The sequence below is a fragment of the Drosophila ananassae genome, chromosome 3R, assembly GCF_017639315.1.
Source record: "Drosophila ananassae strain 14024-0371.13 chromosome 3R, ASM1763931v2, whole genome shotgun sequence".
Classification (NCBI taxonomy): Eukaryota; Metazoa; Arthropoda; class Insecta; order Diptera; family Drosophilidae; genus Drosophila; species Drosophila ananassae.
The window spans coordinates 16560593-16581185 of NC_057930.1; the positions used below are offsets into that span (position 1 = coordinate 16560593).

The window sequence follows — 20593 nt, forward strand, 5'->3', positions numbered from 1 at the left end:
CTAAACCAGCCAGAGGTAGAGGTGGCGACACAGGTGCATTCAAATTGTTTTTGCCTTCATTACCTTTCGGTTTTTTTTCTTTTCACATTTCATTTCGGTGCATTATATTTTTTGGTATTATGGTTTTTCTTCACTCCGGGCTGGGTGTTTTCTTTCCGCCGATTCGGCAAAATGTATTTTTTATTCTTCTTTTGAGGAGGGGCTTATATAAAGAGGCAAACAAAAAGCTAGATGAGTAATGAGTACACTTGCCCATAGCTTAAGATTGGATATATGTATGTCTGTACTTGTGTGTTCACATTGCAGAGAATTATATATCCCCAATTATTATATCGGCTAAGAGTTTCCTGGAATTCCGAGAGGAATTCTTTAGGAGATTATCTCCATTCATGTGATAAGAGACTGGAAGTGGAAGTCTTCTCGGAATGTCAGGGATCCAGGAATTTGTGGACTCACATTATTGTCCTATTCTGATATAAAACTAGTTTAAATAAGGACAATTAACACATTTAACTTTAGAAGGAATGGCAATAAATTAGGTGACATTTGATCATATCATGAGAACACTAGACATATAAACAATAATTTGAAAACTACGTTCTGATTATTTGTAGAATCTTGGTTACCTCGAAAAAGTGTGCAACAACCGTGGGAACCTAAACATCGGCTTCCCTCACGTTCCGTTTGCATATATAAATATTTTTGAATCGAAACGAAACCCAACGTCATTGCACAACTCAGACAAGTGCAATTAGAGCCCTGAGATTACCAATCAGGTCTGTAATTTGAAATCTTCAGTATCGTTTGCAACTATATCTTTGATCTTAGAATTTTAAATGGAATTTTGTATTGCTTTTTAGATTTTATATTGTAATTCCTTAAAAAAAAAACTATAAAAAATATCTTTAGAAAGCTTCTAAAATTTGTTTATATCCAGGTCCAGTCTTAAGATATATTATTACATACATCTTATAGATTTGTTTGACACACATTTGATTGATCGCCAATATATTTAAATAACTTTTTGGTTTCACCTAGAAATCCTACATGACTCCTAGATCTTGTGGGATGATTAGAAATATACATATAAAAAAAAAAACACCGGCAACTGGGCTATGATTGCAACACGAGGCGTAAGGTGAGGGGGACTATCAACGTAGCTCGTGTCAGCAGTCGACGGGTCGACGGTGTCGGTCGATGAACCCCGGGCGGAAAACTAAAAAAAATTACTAAACCAGCAAAAAAATAATAATAATAAAAAGTGATTGGCATAGCAAAAATACGCTTCCAAGTCTCTACAGAAAGACTGCAACAAATTGCACGCGCGACTTGCATTCATAATGAGGTTACAAAACAATTTTCCCCTTTTCTTTTTTAAATAAATCAATTTAAATATTTCGCCAACATATTGTTATCAGAGCAACGAAACGATTTTAAATAACTTTTTGTCGAAACTATTTTTGCTGAAATTGCAATTAATTCGAGAGGGAAAAGAAAAAATGAGTAACGAAAAAACCTGAATCGATTGCAGTAATCAGCATTCCGTCAGTCCGCAGCTTAATTTATTTATTGTTTTCGACTTCAAATTGATGATTTAATTAATATTGAATTACATTGCCATTAAGACCGGCTCGATAATTATACAATATGCATCTGAAAGAGTAAATTGCAGGAGCGAGAAGCGGCTGTCACTGTTTTTGCAAGTTTCTGTACTATCTCGCTTGCTCCTTGATGTCGAAATTGTGGGACTGTACCTGAATTAATTTATGCCAGGGCAAATATTTAGCCAATAAACAAACACCCATACTCACATACGCACAAGTTTGGCGAGGGCTTATTAATTAAGAGGACACGACCACAACCACGGCCACGAGCAAGACCAGGACTCGGGAGCAAACAGCCTCATTTCCCTGGCACTTTGCTCTTTGCCAGGAAATCGGAAAATCATAAAAGCGTAAAATCGAAATGGTGGCTGCCGAGCAGACTACTTCCTGCCTCACTCTCCTTCCTCTCTGTGTCCTGTCTGCCTCCTTCCTGGCCTTCCAGCGCCACCGTCTCCCCTTTATTAACACGCATATCAATTCATTTTGATTGTAATTTATGCCGGAACCAATCGCTGCATATCGCTCACATCGCCCCCACTCCGGCCCCGGCAGCAGGAGGGCAATAAAATTATTGTTTGTAGATAGATGTTACTGATGCAGTTAAAACCAGCGCAGAGTCTGTCCGAGGAAAGTAAGACACATGCGGATTTCGATTTTGGCCAATTTTCCTTTGTTTTGTGTTTACTGGAGCGTGATCTTGAAATGGAAATCTCCTTTTCGGAGGAGGACATTCGCATGTGCACATGGCGGGTATCAGATAGATTTATGACGCTTTCCAAAGTATGATTTCAAAACTTGGTAATATTATAGATACTTGGCTGTCAAACGAGGGCTTTATGAGACCATAAGACTTTTATGATTCGGTTATTTCAGTTTTTAAAGAGGTAGACTACTTTGACAGACCAATATGAACCTTAAAGCTTGACTATCAGAGGACTATCATTACAAAAAAGTAAGCCATAAGCAGTTCCTGTATTCGATCTGCAATTGTCGAACAAATATCAATGGGAACAAGACCCTGACCGTGCAATCAACCTAATTGAACTGCTCCAATGGCCAACTTCTGGCCCCGCTTTCTTAGTCTCTAAAAGAAGAACCGGAGCGGGGTCGATAGGTCGGTCCTAAGCCCCAAGCGTTCTAAATCAAAAGACAAACGTCGACAAATGACCCAGCACAGTGAATAAATGAATACCAGAAAGCCGGCAAATCGCACTGAATGTATTCGGTAACAATTCATTAAGCAAATAGAAATGTGCGCTAAACGCATTAAGAGATTAGCACACATCGACCAGGAAACACAATGTTGGGGGAGCACAACAACACCCATCGATAAACCAATGGTCAGCCCAGGGCGGCAGCTAATGACCCTCATTTGCCAGTCCGCCCAGTGCAGGGAACTTGGTGGTCTGTGGCCCAGGCCAGAGACCAAATTTAATTGCAAGCAAAAAGGGGCCTTTCCGTGTGCGGTCTGATCTCCGATTGGTAAAGTGCCATTTCTGAATAGGTCTTATGCAGCATGTGTGGAAAGGTGAAATCACTGTTGCTGCTGGTTTGTTAAGAGCTCATTGTTTCGTCAACAATGTTGCCACGTCCCAGCCTCCCGAATGCGGTGATGCCTGGATGTCTCGACGTCAAATGCGAAAGCGGAAGTTGCCAGTTAAAATTCACTTAAGTGCAATTTAAGGGTTATGCCTAGGGTTTATTGTAAATAGTAGGAGAGCCTTGCATTGGATAGAGAAGGGGCTTATAACCAAAATTCACAATACAATAATACAATAATAAGCTAGAAGCTAGCTAGAAGGTATGTGCATAGAATTTGAACTAAAAGTACAAAAGTTGAATTAATTTTGCCCCGAAAACTGCGTGTAATCATATCCTTGTTTTCCCACTTCCTTCCCAATCGGGTTTACTCCAATCTTTCACGGAAGTGACCCACATAGAATCCTTAAACTCCAGGCGACCAAACATCACGTTCCATCTTTTTCTTTTTTCCCTATCCATTTCATCAAATCGCTTTCCTCTCTTTTCAGAGCTCGTCCTGTCGCTTTATAGTACGCTCGTCCGCTGGCCGTGTGATAAACGTTTATGATTATTTTATGTTCTATCTGTTCGAGACTCGACTGGAGTTGGCTTTCGCAATTTGACGCTGGAATATCCGGGGACTTGATTTAGTTTAAATAGCGCCGGGGAAGTTTCAAAAAGGTGTCCGCGTCAAACACAGGAAGAATCCACTCCAGCTAACAGCTAACTCCATTAAGTGAGTTCCAAAAAAGTGTTTTTCGAAGTCTATACAAGACAATTGAAACTCTAAGAAGAACTATTCCAAATAAACACAAAGCTAACGCCTTAAAAAATAAGATTATTTTTTCCAGTGTTCTAACTTCTCTTTGCGAATGCAATTTATGACTTTTTAGGGGGAAGATTCGACAAAAAAATATATAAAGAATATGTAGCAGCAAGTCACACGTGACTGCAATGAACGTTGCTTTCGCCACCCATCAACTCCAACACCCGATACCGCCCACATGTGTGGGGTGTCCGCTGTGGATGCGGGTCCTTAGTCGTGTCCAGCGCTGGCTACGTGTCATTTGTCCTATCTGGTCAGGCAAATCTCTCGCATCCCCTCGCTCTGTCCAGTGCAAATTCTGGGCCGGACAATTTCCATAATCGTTGGTTAAACAAGACCGCACACCCCACACACTCTCGCCAACGGAGTTGGTCAAACTGACCAGAGTTTATACTTCTGGTTTTATGACCGTAAGCCTTTCTGGTTACGCTCCTAAGTTCTGGTCAGATCCCTCTGGTCAGGACCTTGTTTGAATTATGCTTTTACATATTTTTATTCACTTAACACATCCCCTCCAGTGGCAAAGAAAAAAGGGGTTCATGGGCTTAATCAAATTATGGCTTATCTCGGCGGAGGTCAAAACGCAAATAGCCATAAACATGTAGATTAAATCCCCATTGACCAGGTCCGACCGACAGTCAACCGGTTGGTCACCCACATTGCTTCTGGCACCATGTGACCTTGTTTCTTCCGGGGATTTTATAGCGTTAATCCCTTTAATGGTGCCCACACAATGCACCGTACAACTTCACACATGTTTATTTTTAGTTTCGGTAATTAAAAGTCTAGTTTTATGTAAGCAACTAAAGAACAGCGAAGGGCTATCGATCATTGGTAAATATTTAACTAGTATGTATGTACTAAGTTTATGAATACTCTTGGCCATGGGTGAGGATGGCAGAATTATGTAGCATACATTTCAGCTACTTTTTAAAGTATCGTAAAAAGTTTTAGTTAATCGATTTTCAGACGCATTTCTTCTTATCTTATACTAAATTTTATTTTTTTTTTTATTTATTAGCATTAAAGAGAAAAAAAACTGGAAATTTTAAAATTTAGCAGATAATGAAGTGGGTGAAAATTGGCACGTATCCACAGAAGATAATAACTAGTTTTCACTATCGTTTCAAATACGGAAATGCTAAATAATAATTTATTACAAAAAGCGAAGGTGTTTCTTTAAAGAAACAAAATTGAGATAGATCGTTTCAGTGAAATTGAGAAATTGTGGGCAATGATTAAAAAAAAGAAAGTTTTAAAGAATGGCGTGTTCCTGTCTGTGAAGTCGACCTAAAGCACTTACTTACAGGTATCATACAGGTATCTCAGAAATTAACTTTAATTTAAGAAAATCCTTTCGTTACAGTAAAGCTCTAAAAATATTTACAAGACATTGGGATGTTTTTCTTGAACATGTAACTTCATTAAATATGAAATCAATATGTGGGTCTAAAGCAGTACCAAAATTTCCATCTCATTTAAAGGGAATTCTAAATGATTCTTTAGCATTGTTAGAATCTGTTCCCCAAAACGCAAAATGAGCCACAGGAAATACATAAATATCGACTCGAAATCTGAGAAGCAGTCGATATGGTACGGACCAGCAGGAGCAGTCAAGGAACCGGCATTATTTCATGCTCAATTCAAATGTTGTTCAATCTCATTCAAACAATTTGTATTGTAGTTTTATTACCACAATAAAACGGATTAAGCAGCTCGCTCTCCCCTCCAGCCCTGGGGGGGAAAACCAGAAAAAAGGATACAATGAAGTCAGACCCGAGAAAAGGGGGCGTACCGGCTCTGGTCGTGTGTGTTCGCCTTTTAAATTGGTTGAATTTCCGCACGAATTAAATTTTCTCGAAGCCAAGTGAAGGAGTGAAAAAATATTTCACGCTTCGGCTGGTTGTCGATTGGAGGGGAGGGCAGCAAGGAAGGGAATATTATAGAGTCCTTTCCGGAATATTTCACACTTTGCCCGTACAAATCAGCGACACGTGGCAAGTGCCATATAATTTATAACAGTGACTAAAGGCCCACAAAGACCTTCAGATTTTGATGGGGACGTGCTGAGTCTTTAATTTGATACCCTCAATCTGCTTAACTTTTCCGGCCTTTGAAGGAAACTTTAAACTTTTTTTCTATGCCTTACCTTCCATTGAAATGTCCAATTCATTTGGCTTAAAAATTTATTATCGTCAATCCCCAGCAAACGGAAAAATTAATTTTTCTTTTGTAGGATTTTAAAGAATATTTTCAGTCACTTTCTTTTTGATATCAAAGAAAACAGAATCGATTTACTTGGATTTCACGCTATGGCTGGTCCTTTCTCAGGGAAGACCTTTGTCGGAATACCCTGGCCAGCCATCTATTCGTACATATGTCTGATTCATATCTAAATCTATTACAATTCATATTCATATGCCAGGCACACAAACATCAACCCTCCTGCCCACAAAAATTTTGATTTCTAAGAAGGGCAGTATGTTTCACTGAAATAAGTTTTCGTAATTGTTTCTTTTATCTATTTTATTTGAACATTTTGTATTGTATATATCTCAAATCAATAAATATTCCTTGGACTATAAAATTTTCATAGATAGACGACTAAATATCAAGTCTCAACATTCTTTATGTACATCCTTGGCTTACAGTGTAGGTCCTGCCTGGTTCAATCAAGTGTTAAAGAGTTTTTTGAGGAACTTCTTGTGTCGAAATTTCTTTTTTACTTTCTACCCCTTTGGTAAGTGTTTTTCGTCTCAATGCTATTGCTTAGCCTAATATCCGAATAAACATACTTTATCCGTTATTGCCGTTAAATTTATGGTTTCTTAAATGCCACCCAGACTTCTAAGGAGCACATCCTGTAGAAATATGAGATAGAAAAAGGGGACTTTGAAAAGGGTCTTTTATGAAGTCAAATCGGGATCTTTTCAATCGAATCTTTTGGTCAATTGTTGCAGGATAAATGTACTACATTAATGCTTTTTCTTTGAGGTGAACAAAATGAGCATATGTATGTATGAAGAATGATTGCTGAAGAAATTATCTCTGTATTTAATTTTCAATTGCAATTAAACCAATGATACAAGGTCACTGTTTTTTGCACAGATGACAGAAAAGTGCCAAATGTGGCGCCGCTAACGAAATTGCAAATTTTGCACAAGCACCACCGAAATGCAACGCTGTTTGAACACATATTTTTATGATTCAGATTGTCTGTGTGGTGTTTCTGTGGAATGCAATAGAAATCCATGACAAAATAGTGCCTTTCACCTACCCCAATGCAGGCAGGCAGCAGTAGCAGCAACAACAACTGCCAAGGCAGGGAAAGCTCCATTTCCCAGTGTGCCCTTTGCGCAGGTCCGACACTGGAAAATGAATTACGAAGAGTCCTCCAGTTTTGAGGGAAAATATCCGAGAGGGAGAGCCCCAGGCCCCATCTTTTAGGCGTATGTATGTATGTGGGAATGTGCTGAGGCTGGGTGCGTAATGGTGACTTAGGTGTGAAACCTGCAAGGAGCCCGAAAGAGAAGGACATACAGGCGGCGAGAGTGAGAAAGGCAGCAAACAGCTAAATAGAAATTAACGGGAGCAAGTGGAGCTATGGAGCTACAACATCAACAATACAGGTTTGGAGCAAGCGCATAATTCATATTTCACAGAAGCGCTACGCCCACAGTGCGTATGTGTGCGATTCGAATTTCGGGGCGTGTGTTCAGGTGGTTTTCGTATGTAAACATACAAACAGGTATTACTTAAAATTCCCTTCAAATATTAATTAATGAGTTCCTTGAAGATAATACATTACTATCCATATGTACTTATGTAAAATAAATAAAAGTTTTTGCTTTTAAAAGGATCAAACGTCAAAAACGTAGCATATTTTAGATTCCTTATTATTCTAGAGTGGTTTCACCACTTCGAAGACATTTTTAACATAAAATAATGATGCATTACCATTGACCAACAACATATTTGCCAACATTGATATATCTTTTGGATGAAATATCAATTCTTTATTACTCATTAGAAAAAACCTATATTTAAAAAGGTCATAGACATAATGAAAAAAGAGCCTCACATTCTAGTTATTTCAGGTAAGCATTTTGTTCCAAGTACTAAATTTATAATACTAATCCCAGTAAGTATCATTTATATCTAAGAGTAAAAAAAAATATATATTTAAAAAAATGTCGAACATTAATATTATAACAATCTATAGAATCTTTTTATTAACTTCTTGATAAAATTACACATTTTTTTGTTGAATGTTTAGAAGCAATATATAATCCACAAAATATAAAATCCATTATCAATAAAACTAAAAGCCTAAATACCTGCATTCACTCGGACAAGATACCTGTGGGAGGATAAAGGAACCACCAAATAAAGACATCATTAGAAAATCATGTAGCGCATTAGTCGAACTGTCGTCGCCACACCCCCGTGCCGCAGCAACTCCCACACCCACTCCGGGAGGCAGCCGCAATTGCCATTATGTTGAACACGCAAGTCAATTGATGCAATTTGTTCGACCAGCCGGAGACGGAGGGCTAGAGAGCCGGAGTGCTGGAGTGCCGGAGCAATTTCCCCAGTGACAATCTGACATGCCGTAACAGGTTCACGGTCTGACGAATAGTGGGTGGTGCCCTGCGGGTGAACGATGTGGAAGGGTGGAAGGGCCTGCTCTCATCAACAGTTAGCAGATTTTACTGGTGCTCCAAGGGTTGCCAATCCGGCCAGCAGGCCAGCCGGTCCGCCCTTAAATGAATTGCGGCGATTTATTGCGGTAATACTCATTTAGACGACCTGCTCCCTGCTCCCAGCTTCCAGCTCCCAGGGGGTGGTGTGGCAAGGAGATGGTGGAGTCTAGTGCAAACAATGCACACAATAAAAATAAATCTCTCCTGGCGGGACAAGTGTGTGCGTGTATTTTGTTACACCCGTGGGAAGTCCGGGTGAGAAGTTGTCAATTACTTGTGAATCGATCCAACCGATGGTCCACTCCGCTTTGGCATTCATGTCACCACCAGATACCATGGACATCCTCGAATAATCGCCCTAATTGGGCGAAAAGTACGTGATATGCATTTCCACCTGGCAGGGCAATTAATAAACCCCATTCCCCCCAAGTTATCGGCGTCCACGTAAATCAGCATTATGTCGCCGCAATGAAAATGAGCTCTAAATTCAATTACATGGAATGTCTTCATCGTTCTTAGCCTCCTCGCCTCAAGGGGTCCTCTCTCCCGCATAAATCAAGATGTCCTTCCAGCCAGAAGCCAGTTCGCCAGGGCTTAGAATTTTAATTTACCCGAGAGACCTGTAACGTCTTAGTAGATGTAGATGCTAAGCGGCTTTGCCGCTCATAACTCACCGGGCACTTTGTCACATTATTCATTTAAATTTAATTTGTAATTTATGGGCGGCTTTGTCAACCTCTGCCGCCCCCAGAGGAACATCTAATTGGAAAGTTTTTAGAGGAGGGAAATTATTAAAAGTATTATTACTATAAATAATATATATAACTACATATATTGCCCAATAAAATATAACTTTTTCTAAATTTACACATATTTTAAACTTTTTAAAAATAAATCATAGTCCTTGCCACACCCGCCCACCTATTGTGCCTCTCTCCATGATGGTTAACTTCATTGGGGTCGCATAATAGCATAATTAATCGATATTAAATGAACAGCAACAAAACAATAAACGCCGGAAACCATCCACAAAAGGTTAAATTAAACGAAGTAATTGTTACACAGCCTTGGCCGCTACCCCTGCAACGGAGTTCCACCCCATCTCGAAGTTCTTCAGTCCCCGTTCAAAAGATAGTCCTGGCTGGGTACTTCACAATGCATAATAAACAGTTGAGCAAGCACGGAGCAAACAAAAGTGGGGACACGAAGCTCGTTGAGATTTTGATTTTTAAACGGCTCGCCGGGGGTGGCAGTTGTGGGCTTGAGCCTGGCCAGGGGTATTCAAAGGAAGAAGCTGTAATGCGCACAATTCAACACGGCAGGTGGCATTAAACAGCCCAAATGTGGTTGGAAAGATCTACACATAAAGTGATTTAAATGCATTCCTAATGGGATGAAATTATGTACTGTCTGGACTAGCTACCTCCTCTTCAAACGCATTCCAATTTGCGGTTTGAGGGGAGCGAATGAATATGCATGGAGTTGCGCTTTTGATGTGTCACTTTTCTCCAAGAGGGTTGGAATACTAAAGCGGCCACTTGACCGTAAGATAAGTTACAAGATCCGCTAACCTTAAATTGTACGTTTTTAATTAAAATTTCGCTATAAAATTATAATTAACGCCATTTTTGGAGACATCTTTTTGATCATTTGCTGGCCGGGTAAAGCCGCTTAAAATAATTTCAAAACAACAATTTGTGATGGCTCTATTTCAGGGGTCACGTTAAGCATCTTATCAGAGCTTAGCAGCTGGGGTCACCACTGCCCTTAATGGTCATCCAGTCAGCCCGGGAATGTGATTACAACTTTTGCCTCTCCTGAAGGAATTTTAGCGGTTTCAAGTGATTGTTCGGTGGAGTAAAATTAAGTTCCACATTAAAAACGGATCCTTCACTAGTATAGCGATGTATTTGTTTCGAACGGCTCTTAAACTCCTCCAAAGTTCCAGGAAAACTGATAATCTCTCGAACTAAATGCGGTTCTGGCACATAAAAGTCGTCACCTAAGGAATAAATTATACTTTTCATGAGAGTTAGAGGTATTTTTAATATGAAACTAACCTGGCAGCACAAACACCATCCGTCCCTCGCATTCGTAAGTCACTGGGACAAACATAGTTGTGCCTAGCGCACTGCGTTTTACAGCAAAATCCAAAAGACTAGTATATGTTTTTACTCCCATTAGTCGGGATAACTCATAAATTTGAGGAGGAAGAAGCCAAATTTCTCCAAGTTTAGTCATTCGTAGAAACTCAATCGGGGTTGACCACTATTTCATTTCAAAGCAAAAGATTCTTTAAAATTGTATTTAAAAAATCGAATAGTCTTACCAGTGTCTCTTTAACTTCAGAGGGCTCCGCCAGTAAGTTAGGTTGCGAATTCACAAAAGCCATGAAGAAGACGGTTTCATAGCTATGGGACTGCATCTTTAGTTTTGGACGTTTAGCTCACTTTTAGTTTCATCAGGACCGGATTAATAGTTTAAAATTTGTATATCTATTGGTGATGTCTATTTTTTAGGGCTCCAGGGCTCCAATTTTTCAGAGGCCCAGGATCCCTATACTTAATCCGGCCCTGACTCTGATTCTTACCCTTTTCGCATAAATCCAGGACTGGTCCAAGCAGACCACTCATGCAGACCCCACAGATCGGGCACAACCTTTAGCTCCCGACACAGGGTCAGAAACTCACTGGGTTTGTTGTGCACTCGTTGTTGCCAGCTTTTTAGATTGGGCACATTCTGAAGGGAGGCCACCGGACCAAAGTCCTTAAGATCCTCATGACTTCGGCACAGCAAGACACCCACCTCTTCAAAGCATTCCCGTATAGCATTCAGGCGCAACGTAATCTCTCTTGAAAACCAAACAGGGCAAAGATCAGTTTGGCAATCTTGGTGGAGTACCCGTAACCTTTGGACCTACCTCGACCAAATTATTGTGTTTTTAAAGAAACGATCGTAACAACCGGTGCCCTGTGGAGCCAGAATAGCAGGTCGATCATTGCTAATGAGTACCAGTCGACGCAGTTCCTTTTGGGGGACACCGAACTCCTCAAAGTACTGCAGCCAGGCCACGCTCTCATCGGCCTCATCCAAGAGGCCACCGGGGAATACGGTTTGATTGAGCACTACTGCCGTGGTGTCACTGCGTTTCAGCATCAGCAACTGAAAGATTTGGCCAATAAGCACTTAAAATTCTATATTTTCGTTAAAAAGTTACGTGCTTTATAGTCTTTGCTTGTTCCTTCATTTGGGGCCACAAGAATTACGCTGGCCGAGGTTCGCCTAATACCCGCCTTCATGACTAGAGATCAATAAATAAAAACATAAACTTTTCTGTTTTGTTTTGCTCCCCAAACAGCTGATGATAGTAATTCGATTCATAACGGCGATAAAAATTACCATGCGAGGTTGCCAGAGTGTTGCGGTGGATCCTATAGGAGATCCCCTTTTAGGGTTGGAAAGCGTGAAAAGGCGCGAAAACCTTTTGAATTTAAAAGGTTCTTAAAAGAGAAATGGACGTATATGGAAACAAAGTGTTCGATCCGTATCTGCTCACTAGAACATTCAGAATACCCATTCTTCTGCTATGAATATGCAATATTTGAATTTCGTGCGGAATCATAACTTTCGGTTATAGCTAGATTAGAGCATAAAGAATTGCGAAAACTAAAGTAAAACAAAAAACAATGAACAGCGTAAAGATTAGAGGCTGACACACGTGTTTAGAAACATATTTAAGCGTATGCCCTAGCCCAACTTCGACACTTGCAATTGCAAACCCACTTGAGAGCTACCCACAGAAATGAAGATTTTTGTAGCGTTTCTCTTTGCCATCGCCTGCTTGGCTGGGGTCCAGGCAGAGGATCCGATTCTTGAGGCCTTGGAGGAAACTGCCAAGGACGCCAAGGAAGCAAAGGCCCTCCTTATAAACATTAATGATGTTTCCATAAGGACCCAGGTTGCTCTGACGGAACAGCAGGAGTCCTTGAAGGTTCTGGATCTCATCAACACACTTGTAGGACAGCTTTCTACCGCCTTGGATATCAAGTCCCAGGAGACAGTTGCAGCCCTTCTTAACATTTCTAAGGAAGGCGAGGAGTACGCCAGCCGTACGGAAGCCGAGTTACTGCTCCTGGCTCGACTGCAGGAGGGCACCGCCCTGTTGATCAACCAGCTGACGATCAAAATGGAAGCCTACCAGCAGCACGTCCTCGACAGTTCACGCAAAATCGACCAGGACATCAATGGCCTCGCCAAGCTCATTACCCGGACTGTCCTGCCCCATTTGAATGGCCTGAAGTGCTCCCTTGACAACTTGGAAACCTCACAGATTAATGTTGAAGTTGAGCTGAAGGACCTGGCCGGAATCAGACAAGTTAGCGAGAGCACCAACCGAAAGTTAGACGTCTTGGAGCAGCAATTAAAGCAGCTGAATCACACCCAAGAGGTGCGCTTGGATGGACTGACCACAGCCGTTAACCACCTGCAGCCGTTGAACACTTGGAAGGTGGAGGGAGCTTTACGTGAATTGATCATCTCCCAGAAGCGTATTGAACTGGACCTGGAGCAGTGCAGCCGACCTTCCCACTACCCGCACCATGGCCATCATGAAGAAACATACGCTCCAAGCTATGGTTTTGAACCCTCATATTCTCCGCCTGAGCCCCAATATACACCACAGAAGCCCGAACCAGTGGATCTCGTACAGGTGTGGAATATTAAGGAGCCGCAAAAGCAGGGTAAGTTATTTGAACTCAAACTGAAATTTAAAGGATAAAATAACGATTTATATATGATCTTTATATTATTAGGAGAGCAGCCATCCTACCATCAAGTAAGAGCCTACGCCCAGTCACCGGAACCGAAGAAGCACTATCCAGTATCCCGGCGGGAACCACTGCCTTGGGAAGCTGCACAACAATATGATGCTGCCCCAGCCCTTGCCCACCGACCAGTTCCTGTTTCCCACCATCAGCCAACTTCCAACCCTCACCATGAGATCTGGAACCCAGCCCCAGTTTACGCCTCCACCTCAGAGCCCCAACGAAAGCCTTGCCCAAAGGAACAGCAATCGCTTGCGCCATCTTACGGACCAATACTGATTCCCCAGCAATCTTATAAGCCTGAGCCGCAAGAGCCCCACAACCTGAAACCATACGAACCCCAATCATACAAGCAGGAGACACGGCCAGAGCCCCATAAACAGGAAAGGCACCCAGACCAACCGCATAAACCTCAGGAACCTATTAACCCGCAATCTCATCATGGAAAAACCTATAGAGCTTCACCTGTCCAACCTGGAGAGTCTTACAGAATCTGGTACGCCGACGAGTCTTTGCCCAAAGGATACTAAACTCAAATTTTATGAAAATGATCTCCCGAACGATACAACCTTTAGAAATATTTTTTTCAGCACCCATATAGTAAATTGTAAACACATAATAAAATTTGAATAAATAATTATATAAACCATTACTATTAAATTTTAATATTATGAATTTAAGATTACCAATAACAATTAAGAACAAGTAAACACCATACCGCAGAAAGGAAACTCGAAGCTTCTATACCCTCGCATTTAAATGGCAACATATATGAATATTATATGTGTATTGAAAAAATCTGTTAAAACGGCCGTTTCTGAAAGGATATTTTAGTATCAGACCAATTTTATATACTACCTTTATAGGTAGTAGGACCTTGCATTTTTAAGAATGTCTAAAGCTTCTGCCCTGAAGAATACTAAAGGTTAGAATATTTTCGATCGTTCACTTTTATAGAAGCTATTAAGTTTAGTCGGCCGATCCTTATGAATTCAGTAGAATAGATCAATTCCTTTACGTAACTGATAACTGTTAAAATGTAATTTAAAACATCAAAGTTTTTAAATTTCAGATTGTTAAGTTATATGATAGTTAAAAGTTAAGTTTTCGAATTATACAACTTAAAAGAAAGCTACAAAGGAAAGAACTATGTGTTCCAAGTTAGGGACCGAGTTTCGAAAGCTTTAAAACCAAAAGACTAAACAGGCATATAGATGGAAAAATATAATGCATATATTGACTCAGGAAATGATCCTGATTCAAGCACTTTCTTAATATTTCATAGGTCGTGCATTTCGATCAGTCTCAGATCATACGATGTTTTATTTTTCAGAAAGAATATCTAAAATTCGTTCTTAAAATGAATTTCCTTTGCAGTTGGAAATAAAAACACATGTATACACAAGTACTTTCTGATTCTCGTGATATCTTCTCACCGTAGACCTATTTTCTGAATGAAACGCATAAAAGTGATGATATACCACGTTTTCTGTGTAATCTTTTTACCTGCTACCCACAAAAAAGCCGGTCAACTTGGTTATCAAAAAAGACCCATTTGAAAACAAAGCAGAAATGTCAAAACGTGCCAATCTCTTAATTATTTTACACTCTCGAAAATGTTGTTAAATGAAAAACTACTAGTTTGTGGCTTTAGTTTTATCTTTCCTACATAGTCCAACATTTTTTTCCGTTGCTTGAATCTGAAGATTATATTGATTTGCAGAATGCCCTTGGTGGGTCAACTCAGATGAAGATTGGAGCAAAGTTTGCAGCTGCACCCACGTGGTACTTTGTAGTTTGATAGAACTTAACTCGTTCGAAGACACGTTTTACACCATCACTTGCACTACATAAGCTGAAGCTTAGCACTACTAGAAGACACATGAGAAGTAGCATCCAAGCGAAAAACACCATGAGAAACCAACTGATCTTGGCCACCATCTGTATCCTCCTCTGCGTTACCTCAGCACAGGAGGTGGTATCAAAAGAAAATGAGTTACTCGAACAAGTAGGAGAACTTCTCCGACTGGTTCTCGATCTAAGCTTCCAAACAAAGGGCATAGAGGAGAAATTCCGACATCAGCGAGATGAGATCGAACGCATTGAAGGACTCGAAACTACTCTGGTGAAGTTGGAGACTGGCATTCTGGACAGCATCAACATCACCGCCGCGGGTGTCGGTAATTTGACGGCTTTCATTGAGGCTGCGCAAGCCCAAAACGACCAGGCCATTCAGAACCTCACCACGGTGGACGGTGAAATCCGAAACGTTCTGAGCGATGTGGAGGCCAACCAAAATAAATACGAAAAGGATCTGGATCAAGTGGCGGCGTCGATTAACACACACCTGAGTGAGATTGAACAACTGCTGCGGGACGCCATCGTTGGTGGACTAACTGACCTGGACCACAAGACCTTGATCCTCCAGCAACAACAACAGGAAATCAACGGCCAGGTTGGCCATGTACAGGAGCTTAATGGTCTGGCACGACAAGCCAACTATAAACTGCAGCAACTGGAATGCGGCCTTACCAAGCTGAACAGTTCTCAAACGGAAAGCCTAAACACCATCAAGGGGTCCGTCATTGGAATCCAGGTATCCTCTTCCCAGATCGATCAGAAAATCGGAATCCTCTTAGATAACCAGAAAAATATTGAAAAGTCCCTGGGAGGATGCTCAAAGTGGCGGCCTTATGAGCAAAAAGGTGATAAATCTCACGAAGTATGGACACATCCAGAACACGTCTCGGAATATAAGTAAGTACATTTAATTTAAAATGTACTTTAAAGGTAATTTAAATTTATTGCTTTTCATTAGACCCCACCAGGAACACAAACCGAAATTTGAGACCACCTATCCATCTGAAGAAGAAGCGACCTATCTGTATAAGCTTTGGTACGGAAAAGGTCCTGAGAAATCAAATGGTTATTAAAAGAAATAGAAAAATTTACCACTGATCCAAGTTTACCACCAAGATCTTTCCAATTGCAACGAATACAAACTAATAAATATAGTTTCTTTTATATTTTTGTGAAACTACTTTTGTCTTGCTCAAAATGTTTAATAAAATCCTTATATCTCATAAAATTCTTGCATTCTGAAAAAGCCATTGGAGCCCAATACGGCGCCATACGATGGCTATATCTTGGCCAATTTCCAGCCGATTCTTGAGCGGAATACCTTAATCGATTTGTAGATCGATTCTCCATCATTCTACATTTAAATCTAGAAACAAAATATTTTAAAGATTTTTTGTAAAATTTTGTGGGGGGGCCCCTTCGAAATTCATGAAAGGACTCCATGGCCCCTTACGATGGCCCCTTACGATGGCCCCTTCGAAATTCATGAAAGGACACCATGGCCCCTTACGATGGCCCCTTCGAAATTCATGAAAGGACACCATGGCCCCTTACGATGGCTATATCTTGGCCAATTTCCAGCCGATTCTTGAGCGGAATACCTTAATCGATTTGTAGATCGATTCTCCATCATTCTACATTTAAATCTAGAAACAAAATATTTTAAAGATTTTTTGTAAAATTTTGTGGGGGGGCCCCTTCGAAATTCATGAAAGGACTCCATGGCCCCTTACGATGGCCCCTTACGATGGCCCCTTCGAAATTCATGAAAGGACACCATGGCCCCTTACGATGGCCCCTTCGAAATTCATGAAAGGACACCATGGCCCCTTACGATGGCTATATCTTGGCCAATTTCCAGCCGATTCTTGAGCGGAATACCTTAATCGATTTGTAGATCGATTCTCCATCATTCTACATTTAAATCTAGAAACAAAATATTTTAAAGATTTTTTGTAAAATTTTGTGGGGGGGCCCCTTCGAAATTCATGAAAGGACACCATGGCCCCTTACGATGGCTATATCTTGGCCAATTTCCAGCCGATTCTTGAGCGGAATACCTTAATCGATTTGTAGACCGATTCTCCACCATTCTACATTAAAATATAGAAACAAAATATTTTAAAGATTTTTTGTAAAATTTTGTGGGGGGGCCCCTTCAAAATTCATGAAAGGACACCATGGCCCCTTACGATGCCTATATCTTGGACAATTTCCAGCCGATTCTTGAGCGGAATACCTTAATCGATTTGTAGATCGATTCTCCATCATTCTACATTAAAATCTAGAAACAAAATATTTTTAAGATTTTTTGTAAAATTTTGTGGGGGGTCCCCTTCGAAATTCATGAAAGCCCCTTACGATGGCTATATCTTGGCCAATTTCCAGCCGATTCTTGAGCGGAATACCTTAATCGATTTGTAGATTGATTCTCCATTATTCTACATTAAAATCTAGAAACAAAATATTTTTAAGATTTTTTGTAAAATTTTGTAGGGGGTCCCCTTCAAAATTCATGAAAGGACACCATGGCCCTTTACGATGGCTATATCTTGGACAATTTCCAGCCGATTCTTGAGCGGAATACCTTAATCGATTTGTAGATCGATTCTCCATCATTCTACATTAAAATCTAGAAACAAAATATTTTTAAGATTTTTTGTAAAATTTTGTGGGGGGTCCCCTTCGAAATTCATGAAAGCCCCTTACGATGGCTATATCTTGGCCAATTTCCAGCCGATTCTTGAGCGGAATACCTTAATCGATTTGTAGATTGATTCTCCATTATTCTACATTAAAATCTAGAAACAAAATATTTTTAAGATTTTTTGTAAAATTTTGTAGGGGGTCCCCTTCAAAATTCATGAAAGGACACCATGGCCCTTTACGATGGCTATATCTTGGACAATTTCCAGCCGATTCTTGAGCGGAATACCTTAATCGATTTGTAGATCGATTCTCCACCATTCTACATTAAAATCTAGAAACAAAATATTTTTAAGATTTTTTGTAAAATTTTGTGGGTTGTCCCCTTCGAAATTCATGAAAGGACACCATGGCCCCTTACGATGGCTATATCTTGGCCAATTTCCAGCCGATTCTTGAGCGGAACACCTTAATCGATTTGTAGATCGATTCTGCGTCATTCTACATTAAAATCTAGAAACAAAATATTTTTAAGATTTTTTGTAAAATATTGTGGGGGGTCCCCTTCGAAATTCATGAAAGGACACTATGGCCCCTTACGATGGCTATATCTTGGCCAATTTCCAGCCGATTCTTGAGCGGAACACCTTAATCGATTTGTAGATCGATTCTGCATCATTCTACATTAAAATCTAGAAACAAAATATTTTTAAGATTTTTTGTAAAATATTGTGGGTTGTCCCCTTCGAAATTCATGAAAGGACACCATGGCCCCTTACGATGGCTATATCTTGGCCAATTTCCAGCCGATTCTTGAGCGGAACACCTTAATCGATTTGTAGATCGATTCTGCATCATTCTACATTAAAATCTAGAAACAAAATATTTTTAAGATTTTTTGTAAAATATTGTGGGGGGTCCCCTTCGAAATTCATGAAAGGACACTATGGCCCTTTACGATGGCTATATCTTGGCCAATTTCCAGCCGATTCTTGATCGGAATATTTTAATAGATTTCTAGATCGATTCTCCATCATTCTACATTAAAATCTAGAAACAAAATATTTTTAAGATTTTTTGTAAAATTTTGTGGGGGGTCCCCTTCGAAATTCATGAAAGGACACTATGGCCCCTTACGATGGCTATATCTTGGCCAATTTCCAGCCGATTCTTGATCGGAATACCTTAATCGATATGTAGATCGATTCTCCATTATTCTACTTTAAAATCTAGAAACAAAATATTTTTAAGATTTTTTGTAAAATATTGTGGGGGTCCCCTTCGAAATTCATGAAAGGACACTATGGCCCCTTACGATGGCTATATCTTGGCCAATTTCCAGCCGATTCTTGAGCGGAATACCTTAATCGATTTGTAGACCGATTCTCCACCATTCTACATTAAAATATAGAAACAAAATATTTTAAAGATTTTTTGTAAAATTTTGTGGGGGGGCCCCTTCGAAATTCATGAAAGGACACCATGGCCCCTTACGATGCCTATATCTTGGACAATTTCCAGCCGATTTTTGAGCGGAATACCTTAATCGATTTGTAGATCGATTCTCCATCATTCTACATTAAAATCTAGAAACAAAATATTTTTAAGATTTTTTGTAAAATTTTGTGGGGGGTCCCCTTCGAAATTCATGAAAGCCCCTTACGATGGCTATATCTTGGCCAATTTCCAGCCGATTCTTGAGCGGAATACCTTAATCGATTTGTAGATCGATTCTCCACCATTCTACATTAAAATCTAGAAACAAAATATTTTTAAGATTTTTTGTAAAATATTGTGGGGGGTCCCCTTCGAAATTCATGAAAGGACACTATGGCCCCTTACGATGGCTATATCTTGGCCAATTTCCAGCCGATTCTTGATCGGAATACCTTAATCGATATGTAGATCGATTCTCCATCATTCTACTTTAAAATCTAGAAACAAAATATTTTTAAGATTTTTTGTAAAATATTGTGGGGGTCCCCTTCGAAATTCATGAAAGGACACTATGGCCCCTTACGATGGCTATATCTTGGCCAATTTCCAGCCGATTCTTGATCGGAATATTTTAATAGATTTGTAGATCGATTCTCCATCATTCTACATTAAAATCTAGAAACAAAATATTTTTAAGATTTTTTGTAAAATTTTGTGGGGGGTCCCCTTCGAAATTCATGAAAGGACACTATGGCCCCTTACGATGGCTATATCTTGGCCAATTTCCAGCCGATTCTTGAGCGGAATACCTTAATCGATTTGAAGATCGATTCTCCATCATTCTACATTAATGCAGCCCAGCACCACCCAACACCATACCGCATTGCTTGCCCGGATCCAGGCGGCCGGAGATCCACTTCATATGTCAAGATCAGCCAGTCGGAGCCTCGCAGGTAGATATTAAATATGTTTTTCGATATTTGATTTTAAAGAAAATAGATTAAGGTTTATAGGGGTAAAGGGTAAGAAGGCAGTTTCCCCAACCAAACCATGTCCCTCTATAACTTCTTCGTCTTCCACGAATTTCAAGGTTGGAAAATAGGGACCACCGGGGCCACCTTCGAGACCACCTATACATGTTTTTCTTTCTTTAAAATTTAATAAACCAAAATA

General features: G+C 40.1%; 3 protein-coding genes across 4 annotated transcripts; 2 read left to right on the forward strand and 1 right to left on the reverse strand.

Annotated features, from left to right (window-relative positions):
• Window positions 1–10264: 10264 nt before the first annotated feature.
• On the reverse strand, window positions 10265–12021 carry LOC6498437 (nucleoside diphosphate-linked moiety X motif 19). 2 transcript variants are annotated; one of them, XM_001962783.4, is made up of 6 exons: window positions 11876–12020; window positions 11575–11816; window positions 11245–11505; window positions 10984–11065; window positions 10715–10922; window positions 10265–10656 (listed from the first exon to the last, which is right to left on the reverse strand). In XM_001962783.4, the coding sequence occupies exons 1-6, from the start codon at window positions 11951–11953 to the stop codon at window positions 10454–10456; spliced, it is 1074 nt and encodes a 357-aa protein (XP_001962819.2). In that variant the 5' UTR covers window positions 11954–12020; the 3' UTR covers window positions 10265–10453. The 2 variants fall into 2 exon arrangements, 1 of the variants encoding a protein (XP_001962819.2); XR_001408650.3 differs by lacking the exon at window positions 10265–10656 and having other exon boundaries at window positions 10780–10922; window positions 10984–11073; window positions 11876–12021.
• A 409-nt stretch (window positions 12022–12430) lies between these two features.
• On the forward strand, window positions 12431–14121 carry LOC6497066 (proteoglycan 4). Its single transcript, XM_001962782.4, has 2 exons — window positions 12431–13393; window positions 13466–14121. Exons 1-2 carry the CDS (start codon window positions 12457–12459, stop codon window positions 14005–14007), a joined length of 1479 nt encoding a protein of 492 aa, XP_001962818.1. The 5' UTR covers window positions 12431–12456; the 3' UTR covers window positions 14008–14121.
• Window positions 14122–15351: 1230 nt separating this feature from the next.
• On the forward strand, window positions 15352–16514 carry LOC6497067. The gene is made up of 2 exons (XM_001962781.4): window positions 15352–16234; window positions 16296–16514. Exons 1-2 carry the CDS (start codon window positions 15360–15362, stop codon window positions 16408–16410), a joined length of 990 nt encoding a protein of 329 aa, XP_001962817.2. The 5' UTR covers window positions 15352–15359; the 3' UTR covers window positions 16411–16514.
• The last annotated feature ends 4079 nt before the right edge of the window (window positions 16515–20593 follow it).